The sequence below is a fragment of the Choloepus didactylus genome, chromosome 12, assembly GCF_015220235.1.
Source record: "Choloepus didactylus isolate mChoDid1 chromosome 12, mChoDid1.pri, whole genome shotgun sequence".
In the NCBI taxonomy this organism is placed as follows: domain Eukaryota; kingdom Metazoa; phylum Chordata; class Mammalia; order Pilosa; family Megalonychidae; genus Choloepus; species Choloepus didactylus.
This window is the reverse complement of record NC_051318.1, coordinates 87,150,950-87,171,963: the sequence shown is the minus strand read 5'-3', so window position 1 is coordinate 87,171,963 and position 21,014 is coordinate 87,150,950. Positions and strand designations below refer to the sequence as shown.

The window sequence follows — 21,014 nt, the reverse complement described above, 5'->3', positions numbered from 1 at the left end:
TGGTCATACATTTATGTGTTCACCACCTTCGCCACTATCTATATAAGGGCATCTACATTTCTTCCACAAGGCAGGAGGGAGAGTCAAAGAAGGTAGAGAGGCAAAAGAAAGAGGAAAAAAAAAATGACAGCTAGGAAGCAGCAAAAGGAAAAATAACCTTAAATCAAAGTAGAATAAAGAATCAGACAGTACCACCAATGTCAAGTGTCTAACATGCCTCCCCTATCCCCCCCTCTTATCTGCATTTACCTTGGTATATCACCTTTGTTACATTAAAGGAAGCATAATACAATGATTCTATTAGTTACAGTCTCTAGTTTATGCTGATTGCATCCCCCCCCCCAATGCCTCCCCATTTTTAACACCTTGCAAGGTTGACATTTGCTTGTTCTCCCTCGTAAAAGAACATATTTGTACATTTTATCACAATTGATGAATAGTCTAGATTTCACCAAGTTACACAGTCCCAGTCTTTATCTTTCCTCCTTTCTTGTGGTGTCTCACATGCTCCCCACCTTCCTCTCTCAACCATATTCATAGTTATCTTCGTTCAGTGTACTTACATTGTTGTGCTACCATCTCCCAAAATTGTGTTCCAAACCATGCAATCCTGTCTTCTATCACTCTGTAGTGCCCCCTTTAGTATTTCCTGTAGGGCGGGTGTCTTGTTCACAAAGTCTCTCATTGTCTGTCTGTCAGAAAATATTTTGAGCTCTCCCTCATATTTGAAGGACAGCTTTGCTGGATATAGGATTCTTGGTTGGCGGTTTTTCTCTTTCAGCGTCTTCAATATATCACACCACTTCCTTCTTGCCTCCATGGTTTCTGCTGAGAGATCCGCACAGTCTTATTAAGCTTCCTTTGTATGTAATGGATCGCTTTTCTCTTGCTGCTTTCAGGATTCTCTCTGTCTTTGACATTTGATAATCTGATTGTTAACTATCTTGGCATAGGCCTATTCATATCTCTTCTGTTTGGAGTACGCTGTGCTTCTTGGATCTGTAATTTTATGTCTTTCATAAGAGATGGGAAATTTTCATTAATTATTTCCTCTATTATTGCTTCTGCCCTCTTTCCCTTCTCTTCTCCTTCTGGGACACCAGTGATATGTACATTATTGTACTTTGTTTCATCCTTGAGTTCCCAGAGATGTTGCTCATATTTTTTCATTCTTTTCTCCATCTGCTCCTTTGCGTGTAGGCTTTCAGGTGTTTTGTTCTCCAGTTCCTGAGTGTTTTCTTCTGCCTCTTGAGATCTGCTGTTGTATGTTTCCATTGTGTCTTTCATCTCTTGTGTTGTGCCTTTCATTTCCATGGATTCTACTAGTTGTTTTTTTGAACTTTCAATTTCTGCCTTATATATGCCCAGTGTTTCCTTTACAGCCTCTATCTCTTTTGCAATATCTTCTCTAAACTTTTTGAAGATTTAGCATTAGTTGTTTAAATTCCTCTATCTCAGTTGAAGTGTACGTTTGTTCCTTTGTCTGGGCCATAACTTTGTTTTTCTTAGTGTAGGCTGTAATTTTCTGTTGTCTAGTCATGGTTTCCTTGGTTATCCAAATCAGGTTTTCCCAGACCAGAACAGGCTCAGGTCCCAGAGGGAAGAAATATTCAGTATCTGGTTTCCCTGCAGGTGTGTCTTAGAAAATTGCTCCACCCTTTGATGCCTCAGGTCACTGTGCTTTTCTGCCCAGCAGGTGATGCCTGTTAGCCTATAATTCTTGACTGGTGTGAGGAGGTATGGCTGTGTTCCCCCAGGCTCTGGGGTCTGGTTCTGAATGTAAAGGCTCCACCCCTTTCCTTCTAGAGAAGACAGACCCCCCAGCTGGAGGTCATTAGCATTTCAGTGGTCTCGCTCTCTGCTTGTGCTGTCTCCACCCTTCCCTGAGTCACAGCCCTGGAAACTGAAAATGACTGGGGCTTTCTCCACTGAGCCAAAAAAGACACAGATAGTCCCCTTCAGACCCAGTCCAAGGCGACCCTCTGGCTCTCCAAGGTCAGTCGTCACCCAAAGCCTCTGTCTGTTTTTTGGGGATTTGTACCTGTAGTGAGCAGTTCACACTCGCTACTTAAAACCTCAGTTGGAGCTCAGCTGAGCTATATTCACTTGCTGGGAGAGAGCTTCTCTCTGGCACCACGAGGCTTTGCAGCTCTCACTATGCGGGAGGGGGTCTCGCAACTTGGATCCACAGGTTTTACTTACAGATTTTATGCTGTGATCTTGGGCATTCCTCCCAATTCAGGTTGGTGTATGATGAGTGGATGGTCTCATTTGTCCCCCTGCAGTTATTCTGGATTATTTGCTAGTTGTTTCTGGTTTTTTGTAGTTGTTCCAGGGGGACTACTTAGCTTCCACTCCTCTCTATGCCGCCATCTTGCCCAACTCCTAGTTATTTGGTTTTAATTGTAAAAAAATATATACATAAAATCAAAATAATTTTACCCATTTTAAATGAACTATTCTTTGATAAGTACACTGACAATACTTTGTAGCTTTCACCACTATTTCAAGACTATTTTTACATACCAAACCAAAACTCATACTCATTTAACAACTCCCCATCTTCTCTCCCCACCCCTGGGTAACCACTATTCTCCTTTCTGTCTTGGTGACTTTGCTGATTCCAAGTATTTCATGTAAGAGAAACCATACAATATTTTGTGCTTTTGTGTTTGGCTTATTTTATTCAACCTGATGTCTTAAAGGTTCATCCTTGTTGTAGAATGTGCCAGCAATTCCTTTCTTTTTATGGTTGAAAAATATTCCATTGTATGGCTATACCATATTTTGTTTATCCATTCTTCTGTTGATAGACTTGGGTTGCTTCCACCTTTTGACTATTGTGAATAATGCTGCCACGAACGTTGGTGTACAATTTTTTGAGTCCCTGCTTTAATTCTTTTGGGTATATACCTAGAATTGGGATTGCCAGGTCTTCTGGTAATTCTGTTTAACTTTCTGAAGACCTGCCTGTTTTCCATAGTGGTTGCATGTTCCGGTTTGCTAATGCTGCCATTATGCAAAATACCAGAAATGGATTGGCTTTTATAAAAGGGGTTTATTTGGTTGCAAAGTTAATAGTTCTAAGGCCATAAAAGTGTCCAAACAAAGACATCAACAATAGGCTACTTTGACGGAAGAACACCGATGGCATCTGGAAAACCTCTGTTAGCTGGGAAGGCACAGGCTCGTGGCTGGCATCTGCTCCAGGGTTCTGCTTTCAAAATGGCTTTTTCCAGGACATTTGTTTCTAGCCGTCTGGGGGTGTTCTCTTAGTTCCTTCCAGGCAAACTGCGGACTAGCAAAACTACTTTCAGTGGTCATCTCCAGAATGACTCTCTCAGCTGCAGTGTGTTGAGCTCCTTCTTTCTGAGCTTTTAGAGGGCTACAGTAAAGTAATCAAGACCCACATTGAATGGGTGGGGCCTCACCTCCATGGCAACAGTCCAATCAAGGGTATTACCCACAGTTGGGAAGATCACATCTCCACTGAAACAACTTAATCCAAAGATTCCAAGCTAATCAACACTAATACATCTGCCCCTCACAAGATTTCATGGAAGAAGGCATTTTGGAGGACATAATACATCCAAACTGGCACACTGCACCACTTGACGTTCCCACTAACACTGTATGAGGGTTCCTGTTTCTCTGCATACTCGCCAACACTTGTTTTCTGGGATTTTTTTTTTTTCTTTCCAATATTAACCATTCTAGTGGATATGAAGTGGTATTTCATTGTAGTTTTAATTTACATTTCTTTAATAGCTAATGATGTTATGCATATTTTCATATATTATTGGCCATTTGGATTCCTTCTTTGGAGAAATGTCTGTTCAGATCCTTGGCCCATGTTTAAGTTGGGTTGTTTGTCTTTGTTGTAGGAGCTCTTTATTATTATAGTCTGGATATTAAACTTACCAGATATATGGTCTTACATGTAATAACCTAGTTCAACTGATACTAATCTAGTTTCTGTAGTGTATGAACTCTCCAATGTATCTCTGCCTCTCTCCCTTTATATGGTTATTAGCTTAGATAACATCTTTATACATTGTATGCCCGTTACCATAGATTTAAAAATATTATTTTACATATTTGCCTGTTGAGTCATATTCGGAGGACAAAAGTAGTAACAAAAATACAATATACAGGATTTTCTATTTACCTATGTAGTTACCTTTACTAGTGTTCTTTATTTCTCTTACAGCTTTGGCTTACTGTCTGGTGTCCTTAAAACAGAATTTTGCTGAATATAGAATTCTTGGTTGACAGTTTATTTCTTTGAGTATGTTAAAGATGCTATCCACTGTGTTCTGGCCTCTGTGGTTTCTGATGAAAAATTCACCATAAATCTTATTGGGGATCCATTGTATGTGACAAGTTGCTTTTCTCTTGCTGCTTTCAAAATTCTCTGTTTATAGATTTTCACAATTTTGAATAATGTGTTTTGGTGTAGATCTCTTAGAGACTGTCATGCTTGGAGTTTATTGAGCTTCCTGGAATTTTTTGTCCATTAGTTCTTCAATGCTTTTTTTTTTTTTTTTAAATATTTTTTTATTGTAGACTATAACATATATCCATAGAAGTGATAACTTTCCAAATGCAATTTAACAAGTAGAGAGCAAATTTCAAAGAATGTTATAGGTTAGAGTTCCACAGTTTTCAGTAATTTCCTTATTGTGAAATATATCATCTATACAAAAAGGTAATATCTTTCAAAATATGATTTAACAAGTAGTTACATATGAAACTTCCAAAGTTGTTGTGAGTTATAATAACCATTTTTCCTTATTTTGAAATACAACATATATTCAAAAAAGGTGATAGCTTTTGAATTACAATTTGACAAGTAGCCATAGAACAAATTTCAAAGGATGCTATGGGTTAGTTTCACCATTTCATTTCTTTTGCTTCTAGCTATTCTATACCCTTGCACTAAGAAAAAGTAGATTATATAGAGATTCAGTGTTCATAATCCTTTGTTAAATTCCATCTTATCTGTTGCTATGTCTTCCTTTAGTTTAATCACTTTACCGATCTTCAGGGATGTCTGGGCCTAACTTGTTCATGTTGAAAAGGGGTGTCAACTTTTATCTTCAGTTCTTTTTTGCCCCCCTCTCTCTCCCTCTCTCTTTTACCCTTCTCTCTCCCTCCCTCTCTCCTCTCTCTCCCTCTTTCTCTCTCTTCCTCTCTGTCTCTCACCCCTCTCCCCCCCCCGCCCTTCCCCTTCTGGGACTCCAGTAATTTGTATGTTGGTGTGCTCGATAGTCTACCACAGGTCCCTCAGCTCTTGTTCATTTTCATTTTTTCTTTGGCTGCCTCACATTGGATAATTTCAGTTGTTTATGTTCAGGTTCTCTTATTCTTTCTTCTCCTTATTCAGATCTGCTGTTGAATTCATCCAATGAGTCTTTCATTTCAGTTACTGTGCTTTGTGACTCCAGAATTTGTTTCCTTTTTATAATTTCCATGTCTTTATTTACAATGTTTTCCTAATTTCCTTTAGTTCTTTGTAAATGGATTCCTTTTGCTCATTGAACATATTTGAGACAGTTGATTTAAAGTCTTTGACTAATAGTTCCAATACCTGAGCTTTCTCAGGGATGGTTTCTGGCAAATCCTTTTTTTCCTGTGGATGGGCCAGACTTTCCTGTATCTTTATGTATTTTTAAATTTTTTTGAGAACTGGACTTTCTGTGTACTATGTTGTTAGAGCTATGGAAATCTAGTTCTCCCATGCCTCTGAGATTACTAAGTGTTTTTTGTTGTTGTTGAGGGCTAGAGCCATCAGTCTGACTTCTCCAGCTGTTTTTGCTACCAAACAGGGAATAGAAAAAGGAGAGGGGTGGTGGAAATAGGTACTGCTTCTTTAAGACTGCGCTGCCTCTTTTGCCATTGTTCCAAAGGCTGCTCTCAAGTCAGTCCCCCAGCAATTTCAAGTAGCTGATCAGAAGCACAAGTGATCAGGGATCAAACCACACACACCCAGATTTTAGAGGATTGGCAACATTAGTCTCGAACATAACCCATAACAAGAGTTTGCTTCTGTCCCTGTGGGAATAAGAAGCAAACAAAATAGACTCTGTCCTTTATGATCTCCCAGTCTAATTGGGACAAAAAGACCAACATACACAAAGTAATTAGCAGGAAATACTAAATTGCACTACAGTTCTTAAGGAGGCAAGAAGAAAGAGTGTCATCAGTAAATATGATCAGATTATAAACTAAATTCATGTCTCTCAGTTATATAACTGAAGGTCCTATTAGAGTTAGTCTGTTGTACAGACTTCACACATTTAATAATATCATTTTATTTGAAGTCTACCATGTGCCAGGTCACTGTGCTTAGATCTAGGATATAAATATAAGTAAAATATGCTACTACCTTTGAGGACCTCTCAGCTTTAGTTGGAATCAGATGAAAGAATTCAGACCTATAAATTGAAACAGTGCAGTGTGATGCTTGTTACATCCATAGTAATTTTGCTTATACAGAAGACAAAATCTGCAGGGATAGAATCCTGATTAGGGACATCCAAAAAGACACCCCCACACAAGGAACCTACGTAAGAGAGCTTGACAGAGAGCTTTGGGGTGTGGGGTCATATTGAAGTACAAGTGTAATAGTAGGGTGTGTAACTTACATGTCTGCCAGTAACACAACTGATTATTTTTAAATGTTTGGATTTAACAAGTCACACTGCTTTTGCCGTCATCCAAGTCAGTGAATTTTTTATTGCATTAAGATAAAAAGTGCCTGGTTGTCTTATTTTTTAAATGTATTTATAAAAATGCTAAGGTTCTTGAAGAGTTGATGGTAAATAGTTAGCCAGTTCCTTCTAACTTTAGTGACACTGTGACTTTATGTGCCTCCATTGTACACCTTGATTGAAAAAAAAAGTAAATTTCCATTGTAAACTTGGCATGTGTTTGGCTTAGAGGGAACAAACAATCAAGAAGGGGCTCTTCAGTTCTGTCTATCCATCTAGTAAAGAAAGAGTTTACTTTGCCTGGTTTTTACTGTCCTCAGCAAAAGAGATTACAATATCATTTTCTTTGGGAGCCAATTTCGTTTTCATTTTGAAGGTGGTTTTTCCATATATAACTATGCTGATTGGCAGGGGTGGGGGGCGGGACATGATAATTTATATGGCAGTGTATGTAACATAATGCCCCTACCAAACTCCTCTGAGTTTCCTTTTCAGATTTCTGTGGAACATATTAACCACTGACAAGCTCAAGATTAAATAAAAATATTGTCTTGAATTTATATTTTGCCCAAGATAACTTACATTTGGGAATCTTTGAAACATTTTAGAGGAATATTCTGTTTTGATTACATAGTCCAGTAGTTAATCTGCTTTTTTTTTCCTTATTGCAGATGGAGTCTGGCGGCACAGTTTTGAGTACCAACTGGTCTGATGTAGGTAAAAGGAAAGTTGAAATCAATCCTCCTGATGATATGGAATGGAAAAAGTACTAAATAAATTAATTTACTATCACTGTATTGCGTATATTCACCTGATACTCATTGTGTATAGACACTGCATTCTTGAATTTGGAACACTGATATCTTTTTGAAAAGATTATACCTCTGGACCTCTTGTGCTTTAGAAATTATTTTCTTTCAAGTGTTGTGAGTGTCTCATGAAGAATGAAGATCACATTTTATCACTTTAGGATTTCAGACATGCTGAAATTGAATATGAAGTCTTATTAATAACAGATAGATTAGTTCTACCTAGTTGTGGGAGTGGAGAAATCTAATTAATGGGCTATCTCTGGTTATTGCCTTATTTTTTATGCAGTATTTTGTTAATAGTTTTTTAGACTTGGCAACTTTGGGGTGAGCATAGATTTTCAACTTCAGTGTTATAATGTGTTTGCTTTTAAAAACTGATTTTGAATGGAGTTGTAAATACAGTTTTTCTATGAAGAAGTTTGGTTTATTTAACTTTTCCTTAAGTTTTTAATGAAAACTTTGAGAAGTTATTTCTCACAGGAAATTCCCATTTGGTTCTTTTTATGGGAAATATATGTAATTGCGCAAAGATTCTCTTCCTTGCCTTCTTGACTCCTGTATAAAATATAGACAACTGTGTTTAAGACTACAAATTTAATAATAACTGAAGGGTAATCTGTGAAGCTGGGGCAAAGAGAGAACTAGGAAGAGCCCAACTCCATCTCCTGCTGCCTTTGCTCACAGCACGTTTCCTAAAATTACAGTACTGTTGGGGGTGGGGTGGGGTTTGTGTGTGCTTTTTTTCTTTTTTCTTGGAAAATCTTTGTTTTCACATCCCCATGATTACTTTGGTTTCATTGGTTTAGGGTTGCTGTTGTGATAGTGAAGTAATATTTATTCATTTAATACCAACTTTGTGCCGAGAATAGCTACCCTGGGAATATAGAAATTAAAAGACATGATTATAAACTTTAGAGAGCTTCTCTTCCAGCAGATAGAATTAGCCTTCGTGGAAGAATTATGGAATGGTTGAAGACTGAACTCTGACTGTAAATATAGTTTTTGAGACAAAAAAATGTTCTATGACTAAAATCCTTTACAGTCTCAGCAATTATAAAGTGTAAGCCATGGATTACCTGCAATCCTGACTGTTTTCTGACCATAATTTTGCTTGGTCCTCAACCATAATGACCTCAGAGGATGATCTTTGTTATGTCTTGCTAACTTTTTTGTGACAAGGCTTTACTGTATGCCCTGAGACCTGAAGGTAGGGTGATTGCATGCCATGTTAGTTATAATTCCAGCCTCTGAATGAGTGGGATTTCATCCCCTTACTTCTAGTCCTCTGACATTAGATGTAGGAGAGCTCTTTGGGAAATTGGAGGTGGGTGATACCATGCCCAGACCTATTGTTACACTTGTTTAAACATGGGGTTTTCACTTGTCTTTCTGCCCACTTATAGCTGTAAGCTGCTTTTTCTCCTTGCACACTGAAGAAAAAGGCAAAAATAAGTTCTTGCTTAGATAGATCTCTAAAATTTTCTCCTTATGGACACAAGATAGTGATTTTTGTATTGTTAACTTTTCTCAGCGAGGGAGGAAGGGAGGCTGTTGCTAGAGAGGTGATAAGTGAGGGACATAGAGCACTACACCAGAGACAAGAATCCTAGCTCTGGCAAGTCTTTCCCACTGACTGGTTACATAATCTTCAGCATGTTTAGCCTTTCTATATCTTTGTTTATCTATAACTAATCTTAGAGCTATAATTAAAAATCAGTGATTCTAAATAAGGAAACATTTTTGCCACTTTAAGAATAACTTTTTTTCCTTATGACACTAATAAAACCGAAGTCCTTTTTTTCTCTAATTCTTTTACTGGTTTTGTTTGTGTTTAAAAGGATACGCTATGTAGTGCATGCTTACCCATGACTGGATTTGTTCAGAGTGATAGGATTCAAGATTTTACTGGGCTAAAGTGAGTTGCTAACATACATGATTAAAAGCATTATAAATATGCCTGCTATAAATAAATTAGATCTATGGGTCAAGAAGGGAATTTGGGAAGTAGGCTAGACTGTTGCCCTAAAGTACCCTGTAAAGTACTGCTCCTTTTTCACCATTCTAAATAATTAAAATTTGTAAATCCTCCAGAAAGTTAAAAAACTTCATTTTGATTAAGAGGCTCTTAATGCTATCCTTATTCTTTACTATGTCAGCTTAGCTATTAATTGGTCTCTCTTTTTAGGCTTCCGTTTTCATTTCTCAAGTTTTGGTTCTTAGTGCTTTAGTTAACCTTTGTATTTCTCATTTCGTTTTAAGGTTCAATCCTAGGATACAATTTTTCTTGAGGTATCATCTGTTCTCTTGATTTCTGTAATCATTTGTACCTTAATAACTTCTTTTTCTTCCGTAATTATCCCACTGTCTTCAGAGAAAATCTTGACTGGGATAATCTGCTTCTTTGACCCCTGCTATCTAGTAATCACTGTAGAGGTTTTTTCTACCACAAGTTACTAATTGCAAGACATTGAATCATTATTGTCCTTGTCTCCCTGAGTCACTGGGAAAAACAAATTGTCTTGGCAGGCTAATGACATAGGAGAAGTGCAAAGAATGGGCTTGTCCAATGAAAATTTCTAGATAATTTAAAATAAATATTTAAAATGGTGGTATGTCCCTATGCTTATTATAGATAGTTCAGATAGGAATTTTAATCAATACTTAAATAATTTTTTTGGCTATCCTTTCCCCTTTTACCTTCCTTTTTTCCTTCCCCAGTTACCTACCTATCAGATTAGATAATTAATCTCTGAGATACAGCACTGATCTAGAGCAGAATTGGATATTAATTTGTCATCTGGTCAGCCTAATGCACTTTAATTCCATCGGGGTCTTTCTTGTCCAGATTAGTGTGCATCTCTCTTGTAGCTATGCTGAAATCTCTAGAAATAAGTAGAAAATTTCTGATTGGTAGAGGTTTTTTTCTTTGTCTTTTTTTTTGTTTTTACTAGAGCTACTTATCTTTGTAACTTGTTCTAAAGAAGTGTGTCTATACTTATTTCTGCTAGCATAGCCATATAAGAATATGGAGTTCAATTATCTGTGCCCTAGAGGAACCAGGGAAAGGAGGTAATACAAAATATTGGTTTCTTTGCAAGGAAGGGTCATGTGTAGTTGTAAATAAGATGATCATCAGTGTTTTATCTGCTTTCCTTTGTGTCTAGTTGTTCATTTTTTATTATAAGATCATTTTATGCACACCAAAAGATATTATTTTGGAAATGTCTGGGAACTTGTGGGCAAATTGGAGCTATTGATTTACCCACAAATGTTACTATTTAGGGATATTATGATTTGCTTCTGAAATTAACTCTTCACCATTCTTCTATCTTAGAAAACTTGCCTCCCAAATCAGCTAAAATCATACATGTTGTTAATCATTACCAGTGGTAGGTACTCTGTACTAACACTTTCTGTAAAGCTAAGTGCTTTACATACATTACCTCATTTAGAACAGCCCTGTGAAGTAGCGATAGCATCCCATTATTACTGATCAAAATATGAGGGCCACAGTTAAGTTCTTTGCCCAAAGTCACTCAACTAGTAAGTGATGAAACTAGAACTTGAACCCAGGTTTGCTGGATGTCAGAGCCCCTTCTTTTAACCACTGTAAATCCCTCTCCAGGTGAGTGAATTGGGTGAGCAATAAATGTTTTTTTTTTAATGCAACTTATTGATATATTCACATACCATACAATCATCCAAAGTGTACAATCAGTTGTTCACTGTCTCATCATATAGTTGTACATTCATCACCAGAATCAATTTTTTGAATATTTTCTTTACTCCAAAGAATAAGAATAAAAATAAAAGTAAAAAAGAACACCCAAAACAACCCATCTCCTTCATCCCCCCTGTTATTCATTTATTTTTTGTCCCCCTTTTTTCTACTCATCTGTCCATTCTCTGGATAAAGGGAATGTGAGCTACAAGGTTTTCACAATCACGTAGTCACACCGTATAAACTATATAGTTATACGATCGTCTTCAAGAATCAAGGATTCTGGATTGCAACTCATCAGTTTTAGGTATTTCCTTCTAGCTATTCTAATACCCTGGAAATTAAAAAGGAGTATCTATATAACGCATAAGAATAACCTCCAGAATGACCTCTCAGCTCCGTTTGAAATCTCTCAGCCACTAAAACTTTGTTTCATTTCTCTTCCCCTTTTGGTCTGGAAGGTTTTCTCAATCCTGGGATGCAGTGAATGATTTTTTTTATCACTAAATCACTGGTCTGAAATGAAGCAGAAAATGTGTAAATTGGAAGAATTCTTAATTATTCTTGTATGTGGATTTAGGCAGGTATTTTCCTAAAGAACAGAATATTATCCTTATTTCTTGGAAAGCTTAGAAGGAATACAAACCTGTGGGCTCTCAGAAGGTAATATGAGCATGTAGTTTTGATTTGTGATGAAGGTGCTTTTTTTTTCCCCCTCAAATCCAAATAATTGTAGAGAAACAAGACAGCTTTACAGCTGCACAGGTGTAAAAGGACTTCCATGCTTTTTTTTTTTTTTTTTTTTAAATTCAGTTTTATTGAGATATATTCACATACCATACGGTCATTATGGTGTACAATCACCTGTTCATAGTACCATCATATACTTGTGCATTCATCAGCCCTGTCTATTTTTGAGCATTTTCCTTACACCAGAAAGAATAAAAATAAGAATAAAAAATAAAAGTAAAAAAGAACACCCAAATTATTTCCCCATCCCACCCTATTTTTCATTTAGTTTTTGTTCCCATTTTTCTACACATCCATCTATACACTGGATAAAGGGAGTGTAATCCACAAGGTTTTCACAATCACACTGTCACCCCATGTAAACTACATAGTTATACAATCGTCTTCAAGAATCAAGGCTGCTGGGTTGCAGTTTGGTAGATTTCAGGTATTTCCTTCCAGCTATTCCAATATACTAAAACCTGAAAAGGGATATCTATATAGTGCATAAGAATTCCCACCAGAGTGACCTCTTGATTCCATTTGAATCTCTCAGCCACTGAAACTTTGTTTCATTTTGCATCCCCCTTTTGGTCAAGAAGATGTTCTCAATCCCACGATGCCGAGTCCGGATTCCTCCCCGGAGTCATGTCCTGCATTGCCAGGGAGATTTATACCCCTGGAAGTCAGGTCCCACTTTGGGTGGGAGAGGGGAGGCGGGAAGTGAGTTCACCTGCCGAGTTGGCTTAGCTAGAGAGAGAGAGGGCCACATCTATCTGAGCAACAAAGAGGTACTCTGGGGGAAACTCTTAGGCACAACTATAAGTAGGCTTAGACTCTCCTTTGCAGTAACAAGCTTCATAAGGGCAAGTTCCGAGATAGAGGGCTCGGCATACCAAACCATCAGTCCTCAATGTTTGTGAGAACACGTGACATTGCTTTTTAAACTTGGCATTCTCACATTGGTTTTCATTGTACAAATGCTAAGATTGTTTTTTTCCTAAACGTGTCAGTTAGGATTTATGTATCTTGAATTTCTTCAATAAACTTTGAGTGATTCAAGTTAGTTTCTTTGCCCCAATCTTGATAGCATTTTATTTATAACCTGAATTTTAGCTTTTCTTGTAACATTTTATATTTACTATTTTTATTATTTTTTTAGCTTAATTTGTAGATATTACCTTTCTTGTGCCTTCTAATTTGAATTTTAAATTCTTTTACTTATTTTTGTAAGTATTGAGATTTCTCTTACTTATCTCATTGGCTTTATTTTTTCTTACAATTACAGTATTCATTTATACAAAAAGATGTTTCCAAAGCATCCCAAAGGCATTTTTTAGTTTATCAGAAGAGAGTTAGAAGAGTAATCATTAATGCCTATATGAGGACTTAACCACACTCTACAGTGCAACCAGAGAAGCTCTAAATAATGGGGAAACTATTGAGCACATACTATATGCTTGGTGCCTGGTAAAGTGCATTAAAAGGCAGTATTGCATAGTGTTTAAGTATGTGGATTCTGTTCAGGATCACATCCTGGCTGTCCTGCTTACTAGTTATGTGACCATAGGCAGGTGCTTAACCTCTCTGTGCCCCAGTTTTTTATCTGTAAAAGGGGATAATGATAGTATTCACCTCTTGGGTTGTTACAAGAATTGAATGACTTCATAGAATGCCATGATTATTTACCCGAATTCCAAAAGCTCTAAAAACTAAGTTGTGTGTATGTGTGTGAATCACAGTGGTAAAAAAACCTGACCTCAGCTTGCAGTCTTTACTGACTTAGGATGGATAGCCATATACTTCACTGCAGACATAATATGCTTAATTATAGAATGTTAAGAACAGATCCTGCTGAGATTTTTTTTTTCTTTTTCAAACATTTTTTATTGTGATTTATGCAGAGAGAGAGAAATTTCAAAATATTGTTTAACAGGTATTTACAGAGCAAATTTCAAAGTATAGTATGGGTTACAGTTTCACAATTTCAGGTATTTCATTCTGGCTGTTCTAATACACTAGAAACTAAAAAGAAATGTCTATATAATTATTCAGTAGTCATTTAGTAAGCCCATTTCCCCCGCCTCAAACAACAGCAGACTTGAATAATAGCTGCTTTGGCTGTGAGTATAGCAGAAGGGAGAAAAAAGAAAAATAGACTACTACTGAGAACACAGGGATATTGTGTTCTGTGCATATTTACACTGTGGCTATGAAGGGGCTGAGTGAGCTAGTATGGTGGAAAGACGGCAGGAGGCTGGACTGATTCCCTCCTGATGCGTTCATGACCATTTTCTTCCTTCCCTTAGAGTGTGGGTGGGACCTGTGACTGACTTGTAGCCAATGGAATTTGGCAAAATGAAGTAAATTGCAGATGAAATTAAGGTCCCATGTTTTTTTTTAAGGTATATCTGTCTTGTACTACCTTCTGTATCTGAAATTTTGAAACACAATCTGGCCCCAAGGGTTTTGAATAAAGAATTATACGCCTGTATATATCAAGTGCATAAAATGTGCTTATGTCACAGATAACATTCAATTATTTAAAAATATGTATTTGGGCTGGACCGTTTAAATCCTGGAAAACCTACTTGTAAACCAACAAATTGTCTTGTTATTATCAGTGAAGAGAAGCTGACAGGTATTAGTTTATCAATCCAACTTTCTCCCCAAAGAGTCAGTGGGAGCAAAGATAGGCATGTTTAGTCCTCTGTGTAGAGACGCTCCAATGGACTCACTCTATGGTTTGAGTTCTTCCTCTCACCTCCCCACGGTAGTCAGTTTTTATTGATCATTTGTACTCTAACATTGACCTTTTCTGTGAGCTTAGTTGACTAAATGTGAACACTTCTATAAAGTTAGCTGGGCTTAGGTAGGGATGTATATATTTACTTGGCATGAAAATATGCTAGGAATTGGATACATTTATTACTATTTACTAGTCCCACAATGAGTTTTTGTTATTGCTACTCCACCACAGAGACACCTGTGTAGTTGTATAGGCAATTGTATAGTGGAAAGGGTATGAATACGTGAACTTGGGAGCTTGTATTAAAATCCAAGCTCTGATATTTTAATAATTGCCTGATTTGAGGACATGTGACTTAACCAATCTGAGCTTTTTTTCTTATCTATAAAACTATCCAGTTCACATAACAACTGCCTCAGCTTTGTGAGGATTAACTAAGTTCTGACTGAAAGTATGTGATCAATAAATGTTATTTAAATCCAAAGCCTTTGCTTTTTTTTTTTTTTTTTTTTTTTTTCCTCCCTCAGTCCTCTTGAGTAGTGGAATTCCTAAAAGGAGGGTAACAGGTCTGGCCTTCATAATTCAGCCCTCAAGCAGATTTTTTAGCCTCATCGGTGTCACTGCCTCCCCGTGTATCTAAGCTCCAGCCACATAAGCACACACTACTTAGGGACTTGCAAACTTTTTCTTTAGGGAGCCATATAGTAAATATTTTAAGCTTTGCAGGCCTCATATGGTCTCCATTGCATATTCTTCTTGGCAGACGTCTGCTTTACCTGAATGTGGCATGTTCATGCCTTCTTCCACCCCACCTGGAAAGCTCCAGTTTGCTACTGATACGTCAAAACTGAGCTCTTATTGCCACCTCCAGGCTGCATTAGCCATCCCTACACCAGAAAGGAAAACTGTTTTAATCTTGTGCTGCTCTGTCGATGGCTGCCTTTGTGGCAATTACTTCTGGTTGAGGCATCCATTAGGTTATTTGACAGTCATACCAAAATCACAGGGTCTCAAGAGCAAGTTCCAGAGTGCTAATCTAGTTTCCCTTTCTCAAGTCACTGCATTACAATTGACTCATTTCGTCCCCCTTGTGACTAAGCTTCCTGAGGGTGGAGGCTAGCTCCCATCTTGGTATCTGCAGTTGCTGGTGCATATAGACTAGGCCCTGAGAATTTGGTAGGTGGAAGAAGGGAGGATGCATTTCCTCTGGTCTTACCTCTGCATGGCATTGCCTTTCCTCTTTTCATTCTTTAAGCCCCCGATTAGAATGTCAATACTTTTCTGAAATGCCCGACTGTATGCCCTTGCTGCTGCCCTGCCTGTGATGTGTGGAGGAGCCTTGTTTGTTTATGCGTCTATTGTGGCACGTCTCACAGTTGCACTTGTTTTAGGGTTAGTTGCAGCATTGTCTGCTTTATCTTGTCCTTCTTGATCAATCACAGTGTTATTTACTTAGCTTTGGCCGTTTGATGCAGAGCACAGTGCCTTTCCCACTGTAGGTATTCATGTATTTAAATTTCTGCTTTACCACAGACTAATGAGTTTTTGAAAGTTTACTTTGTTTTTTACATCATACCCTTGAAATTGGATCATTTATTCATCAAGTAGATAGAATTGTCCTTTTTAAGTAAGTTTTTAACCCCTGGCCATGTGGGCTAAATCTAATTTGTTCTTAGTTATCCAGATTATTGGAAGGGATAGTGGTTATATAACTAATCAAAACCAGGATAATATCCAGGTGTTTTTTGTTTTGCTATTTAATTTTAAGATTTCCTTTTTTTTCTTTTTTTTGTCCTGACTTTTTTTTTTCTTTATTGCGCTCATTGCTTTCAAAACGTGTATTTCTTTAAGGAAGAGACTGAAGTTTACTCTCTAACTAGATTAATCATCCTTTCAGAAGAAATCTTGAAACCAGGAAGCATGTGTGGAGTAAGGGAGGCCAGAGTGTTACAAATCCAGGTATGGAATAGACTTAGGAGAATGAAGAGGTCTGGGAACCAAGAGTGAGGCAAGCTGTTTCATTTATAAGCCTCCCAACTTCCAAAGGCAGAAGTTTGAACTTCTCATTAAGTTTTCCCTGTAAACCCTCCACAGGAATTTTGAGATATTGACACTCTTTCTTGAAGGTTGTTTATTTTTAAAATAGTATTAACACCTTTAAGATTTTTGCTGTCAAAAACTATATACATTTTTTTTCCTTTGGGTTTTCACTTTAATACAATCTTGTGGAGTTATACAGGTAAGGGAAAAATACATGGTTTATGATATACCTCATTCATTCATTCAGCAAATATTCATTGAGTGCCAAATAGGTGCCAGGCACTAGGCAGTAGGGATACACTGGTGAGCAAAACACAGTCCCTGCTTCATGGGGTTTAGCTTGTGGTGGAGGCAACAGGTTAAGCAGAAGGTTTTTTAGATAGGGTTAGGTGCTAAAGAGGAAAAAGTAAATTGGAGAAGGGGACAGTTGGAGTTGAAATTTGAGATGGAAAGCCAAGTAACAACCTCCCGAGCAAAGGACATTTGAATACAGACTTGAAGGGAGTGAAGGAGCCATGCAGCTAGTAGAGAAGGGGCACTCCAGACAGAAGGAAGAACAAATGTGAAGGCCATGATACAGGATGTGCCTGATGGGGTGACAGTGAAGCTGCACTACCCCTGGAGCAGAGCAGGCAAGGGGGCGGGTAAGAAGAGATGAGAGAGAGGGATAGTGGGACACCCAGATCATGTAGAGCCTTGCAGGCGATACAGGTGAGATGACGGGCTTGTCCCATTTTATATAAAATCCTGTTCTCAGTGCTGTTATTATTTTATCAGTTGTCATGCTTTTGAAAAGAATTTCCAGTTTTTCTCAAACATGCATATAGTCAAATCAGTGCTAAAAGGCTTGTAATGAAAAGCATATCCCTAGTACCCACACCACCCCAAATCTTCCTCAGAGCCAAACATTTTACCTTCTTCCTTTCCCTCCTTCCCTCCTTCCTCTCCCTTCTTCCATCAGTCCTTCCCTCCCTCCCTGTTTCCCTCCTTCCCTCCCCTGACACCTGCACCCCCTGAGATCTCAGCATCAACCCTCCAGTCTGCCATCAGTCTGGCAGGTCACTTAATATGCTTTCCCTCAACATTGTCCTGTTTCTTAATTTTTCTTGGTGTGTGCTTTCATTTTTCTGAAACATATCCTCCAATAGCTTCCAAAGAAAGCTTTCAGAGGTGTAATTGCATGTGTGTGTATAAGAACTTGAATCCTTAGGTGAGTGAAATTGTCTTAATTTTACTTTTATACTTAAGTATACATGGAGTAAAAGTTGACTTGCTATATAGGATTTTAGGTTGAAAAGAATGTTCCCTGAGCATTTTGAAGGCATTTTCCATGTTTTAAAAAACCTAATGTTGTTATTAGGAGTGCAATACCAACCTCTTGTACATACTTTTATCCTTGAAGTAATATTTCTTTTATTCCATTACTATCATTTTATTGGAGTTTGGGATGGGAAAAAAATGTGTAAAGTAAATTTGCCACTTTAAACTGGAAGTCCCATACTTCATTTTTTAAATGTAGCTGTATCAGTACAAAAAGAAAAATTCCTCTCCTGTTTTTTCAGCCAGTGGAATTTTATTATAAATCCAGCAAGCATTGCAGTGGAGTTTCACTCTGAATACCCTGATAGTATTGATGTAAATTAATTCAAGTTGTGGTATATAACTTAATGAGTATATGGAAAAACCTCAGTCTCAGTACTAAACTTAACTTTCCCTTTTCTCTTTACATGTTACATTATAGGTCACATCACATTTTAGTGTGATCTTTGTTTAGAAAAGCTATTTTTTGTTCTGGAAAATAAGTACGGTTATAGCAGAATAGATACTGAGACAAGATTGGATTAAATAGAATTACTGGTTGTGAACAGGGACTTGAGAATGAGTGTGGTGTAGGATTTTATGTGTAATAGAATTGTTAAAATCAAATCAGCAAAGTATGTTTTTATGGGCCATCTTCCAAGACTAGGAGTAGCTTTGGTACCTATTATCCTTTAAACATAGATTTGCATTGTATCCCCTGATGATATGAGGGGGAAAAACAGAAATAAAATCAGATTTTCAGAATTGGAATGGATTTTAAATGCTATCTGGTTCAAACCTTCAGTTTTACAGATGTCTTTTTTCCAGAGTGCTCTCATGCACTTTTTTCAAATAGTTCTTAACACTACTCACACAGATAGTGACAGAAACAGAATCTAAATCTTTTAAAACTCAAATTATTTACCTTAATCTTGTACTGACCTTCTGACAGCTGCCAAAAATATCAGGCAACTAGAATTACAGCATTGGGTAATTGCTGTGTTTAATAAATAGGGTATGTGGTAAATAGCCAACATCTATAAAGCTTGTTTTTAAAAATGCTTCCCTTCCTGAGATTTTGAATCAGTAAGTTTGAGATAAGGTCCAGTAAATCTGTGTTTTTAAATGAATTGGTGATTTTGAAGCAGGTGACAATGGGGGGTTGCACTTAGAAAACACTGAATTCAAGTAATAAAGCAGAGAACAAAGAAGTGAGGTTATCTTTAATCTCCTCTAGTGCCTTACTTCCACTAAATTTTAGAAAAGATGAGCTACATAGGAGCATGCTCTTTTGTAGGATTTGTTTCCCTCTTATATAGAATTAAAAAAGCAGAGAGCGATATCCCTCTGTCATTAGAGCAATAGGGTCATTATGATTAAAGTCATTGAATCCATACAACTGTGTGGCACTATACATGACAAAAGAAAATCTACCACTTAAACAAATTGAGAATAACTATTTGGGCAAGACATTACTTTATCACTGCTGAGATATTACTGAGATTGAGCACAGAATACTAGAATACTCAATGTTGATGGAGAGCTGTGGCATAGTACTGATTCATAATGAGGCATCATTTCCATTTTAGCAGTTAGTGTCAGATGTTTGCCTGTCTGAGTATGTGTAGATGCCATTAAGACTTATGGTGCTGGTTGAGTAGGTCAAATAGAATTGTGTTAGGGTACTTCCTGTAGAGATCTGTTTTTACTACTTGGTACCTAACAGTCAGGATTATGGGTTTTAACTGAATGCCTTTAACAGCATTATGCCCTGCTAACAGAAACTTCATGCATGACTACTTTATTCTAGTCCTTTGGCTGTGTTGGTATAAAGTAAATTCATTATAAAAGGATGGATAACAGTTTAGGTTAATGCAATACATAGGCAGTTGAAAAGAGAATTCTTAGCAATTAAATAATCCATACTTTATAAGAACAGCTAAAAAAGACAGGAAACCACAGAAATCATGTTTTTAAAAAAAGTAATTTGCAAATATAATGCTGGTTTTTTAAAAAGGTTATAGAGGTTATTTCTTCCAAGCTGTCTCATTGCTGTTATAATTTTTTTTTAGCCATGTTATAGAGGAGAAAAAAAGAGGTTGAACTTTCTGGAGTTCTGATTCAGTTACAGAGATTGTGTGTAAAGAGAATACTGTATTTGGAAAGGAGCAGGCACAGAGGAGAGAAGAAGAATATGGCATATAGCATCTGTAATGTTATTTCCAAATCAGAAAGGGAACTTAGTGAGGGTTATACCTCTTAAAACAATGATTTTTAACCTAGGGGCTTTGTCCTAGCTTATTGGGTATACTTTACTATTCCTAGTCCCATTACTGATTGTTAACACTGTATGGTAATAACATATACTCTAATGAAGACTGATTTCTATATATTTGATTTTAAAACTATTGACATGAAAAAGGTTCAATAAGCCAAACACCTTATAAGATAGCAACAGCTGTTTGCTAGAGTTAGGTTATACATACATAAGTGTGCTTATATATAGATATACTTATCTTTATACAATAAGTATCTAAACACTGTATGTAAATTGAATACTTTTGAATGTAAGCATTTTAAATAAAACCTGTGGTAAGTTCTTTTGTAAAATCAATCAACATTAACTTAACCTGTTTTGTAAATGTGACTTTAATATATTGGGCTTTTTCAAAGTGAAGCATTCCTATATATGCATATAGAATATGAGCATGCATATATGGACAATAGCCCTTTAAAAGGAGTTCTGTTTTCTTGTATAAACAGTGAAACTCTCTGCCTGTAAAATGTTTTTGCTAAAGTTGGTTTGCATCACTGACTCAAATTTACACTTTTGTTTTGGAAATATCCTATTAGGACTCTGCATGTAGATTTTTCTCAACTCCCTCCTACCCCCTCAAATCAGTTAGCTTTTAAAACATCTTTAAAGCATCTTACAAAACAAGTGTCCATAA

The 21,014-nt window shown here is 37.0% G+C and overlaps 1 protein-coding gene across 1 annotated transcript in view; it reads left to right on the top strand.

The window, feature by feature from the left end:
- The window catches only part of SUGT1 (SGT1 homolog, MIS12 kinetochore complex assembly cochaperone), a 66,885-nt gene extending 59,293 nt beyond the window's left edge, over positions 1-7,592 (top strand). Inside the window, exon 13 of the mRNA XM_037800171.1 lies at positions 7,385-7,592. Coding sequence (XP_037656099.1) covers positions 7,385-7,486 — 102 coding nt within the window. The 3' untranslated portion in view covers positions 7,487-7,592. The remainder of the gene's footprint in view (positions 1-7,384) is intronic.
- The last annotated feature ends 13,422 nt before the right edge of the window (positions 7,593-21,014 follow it).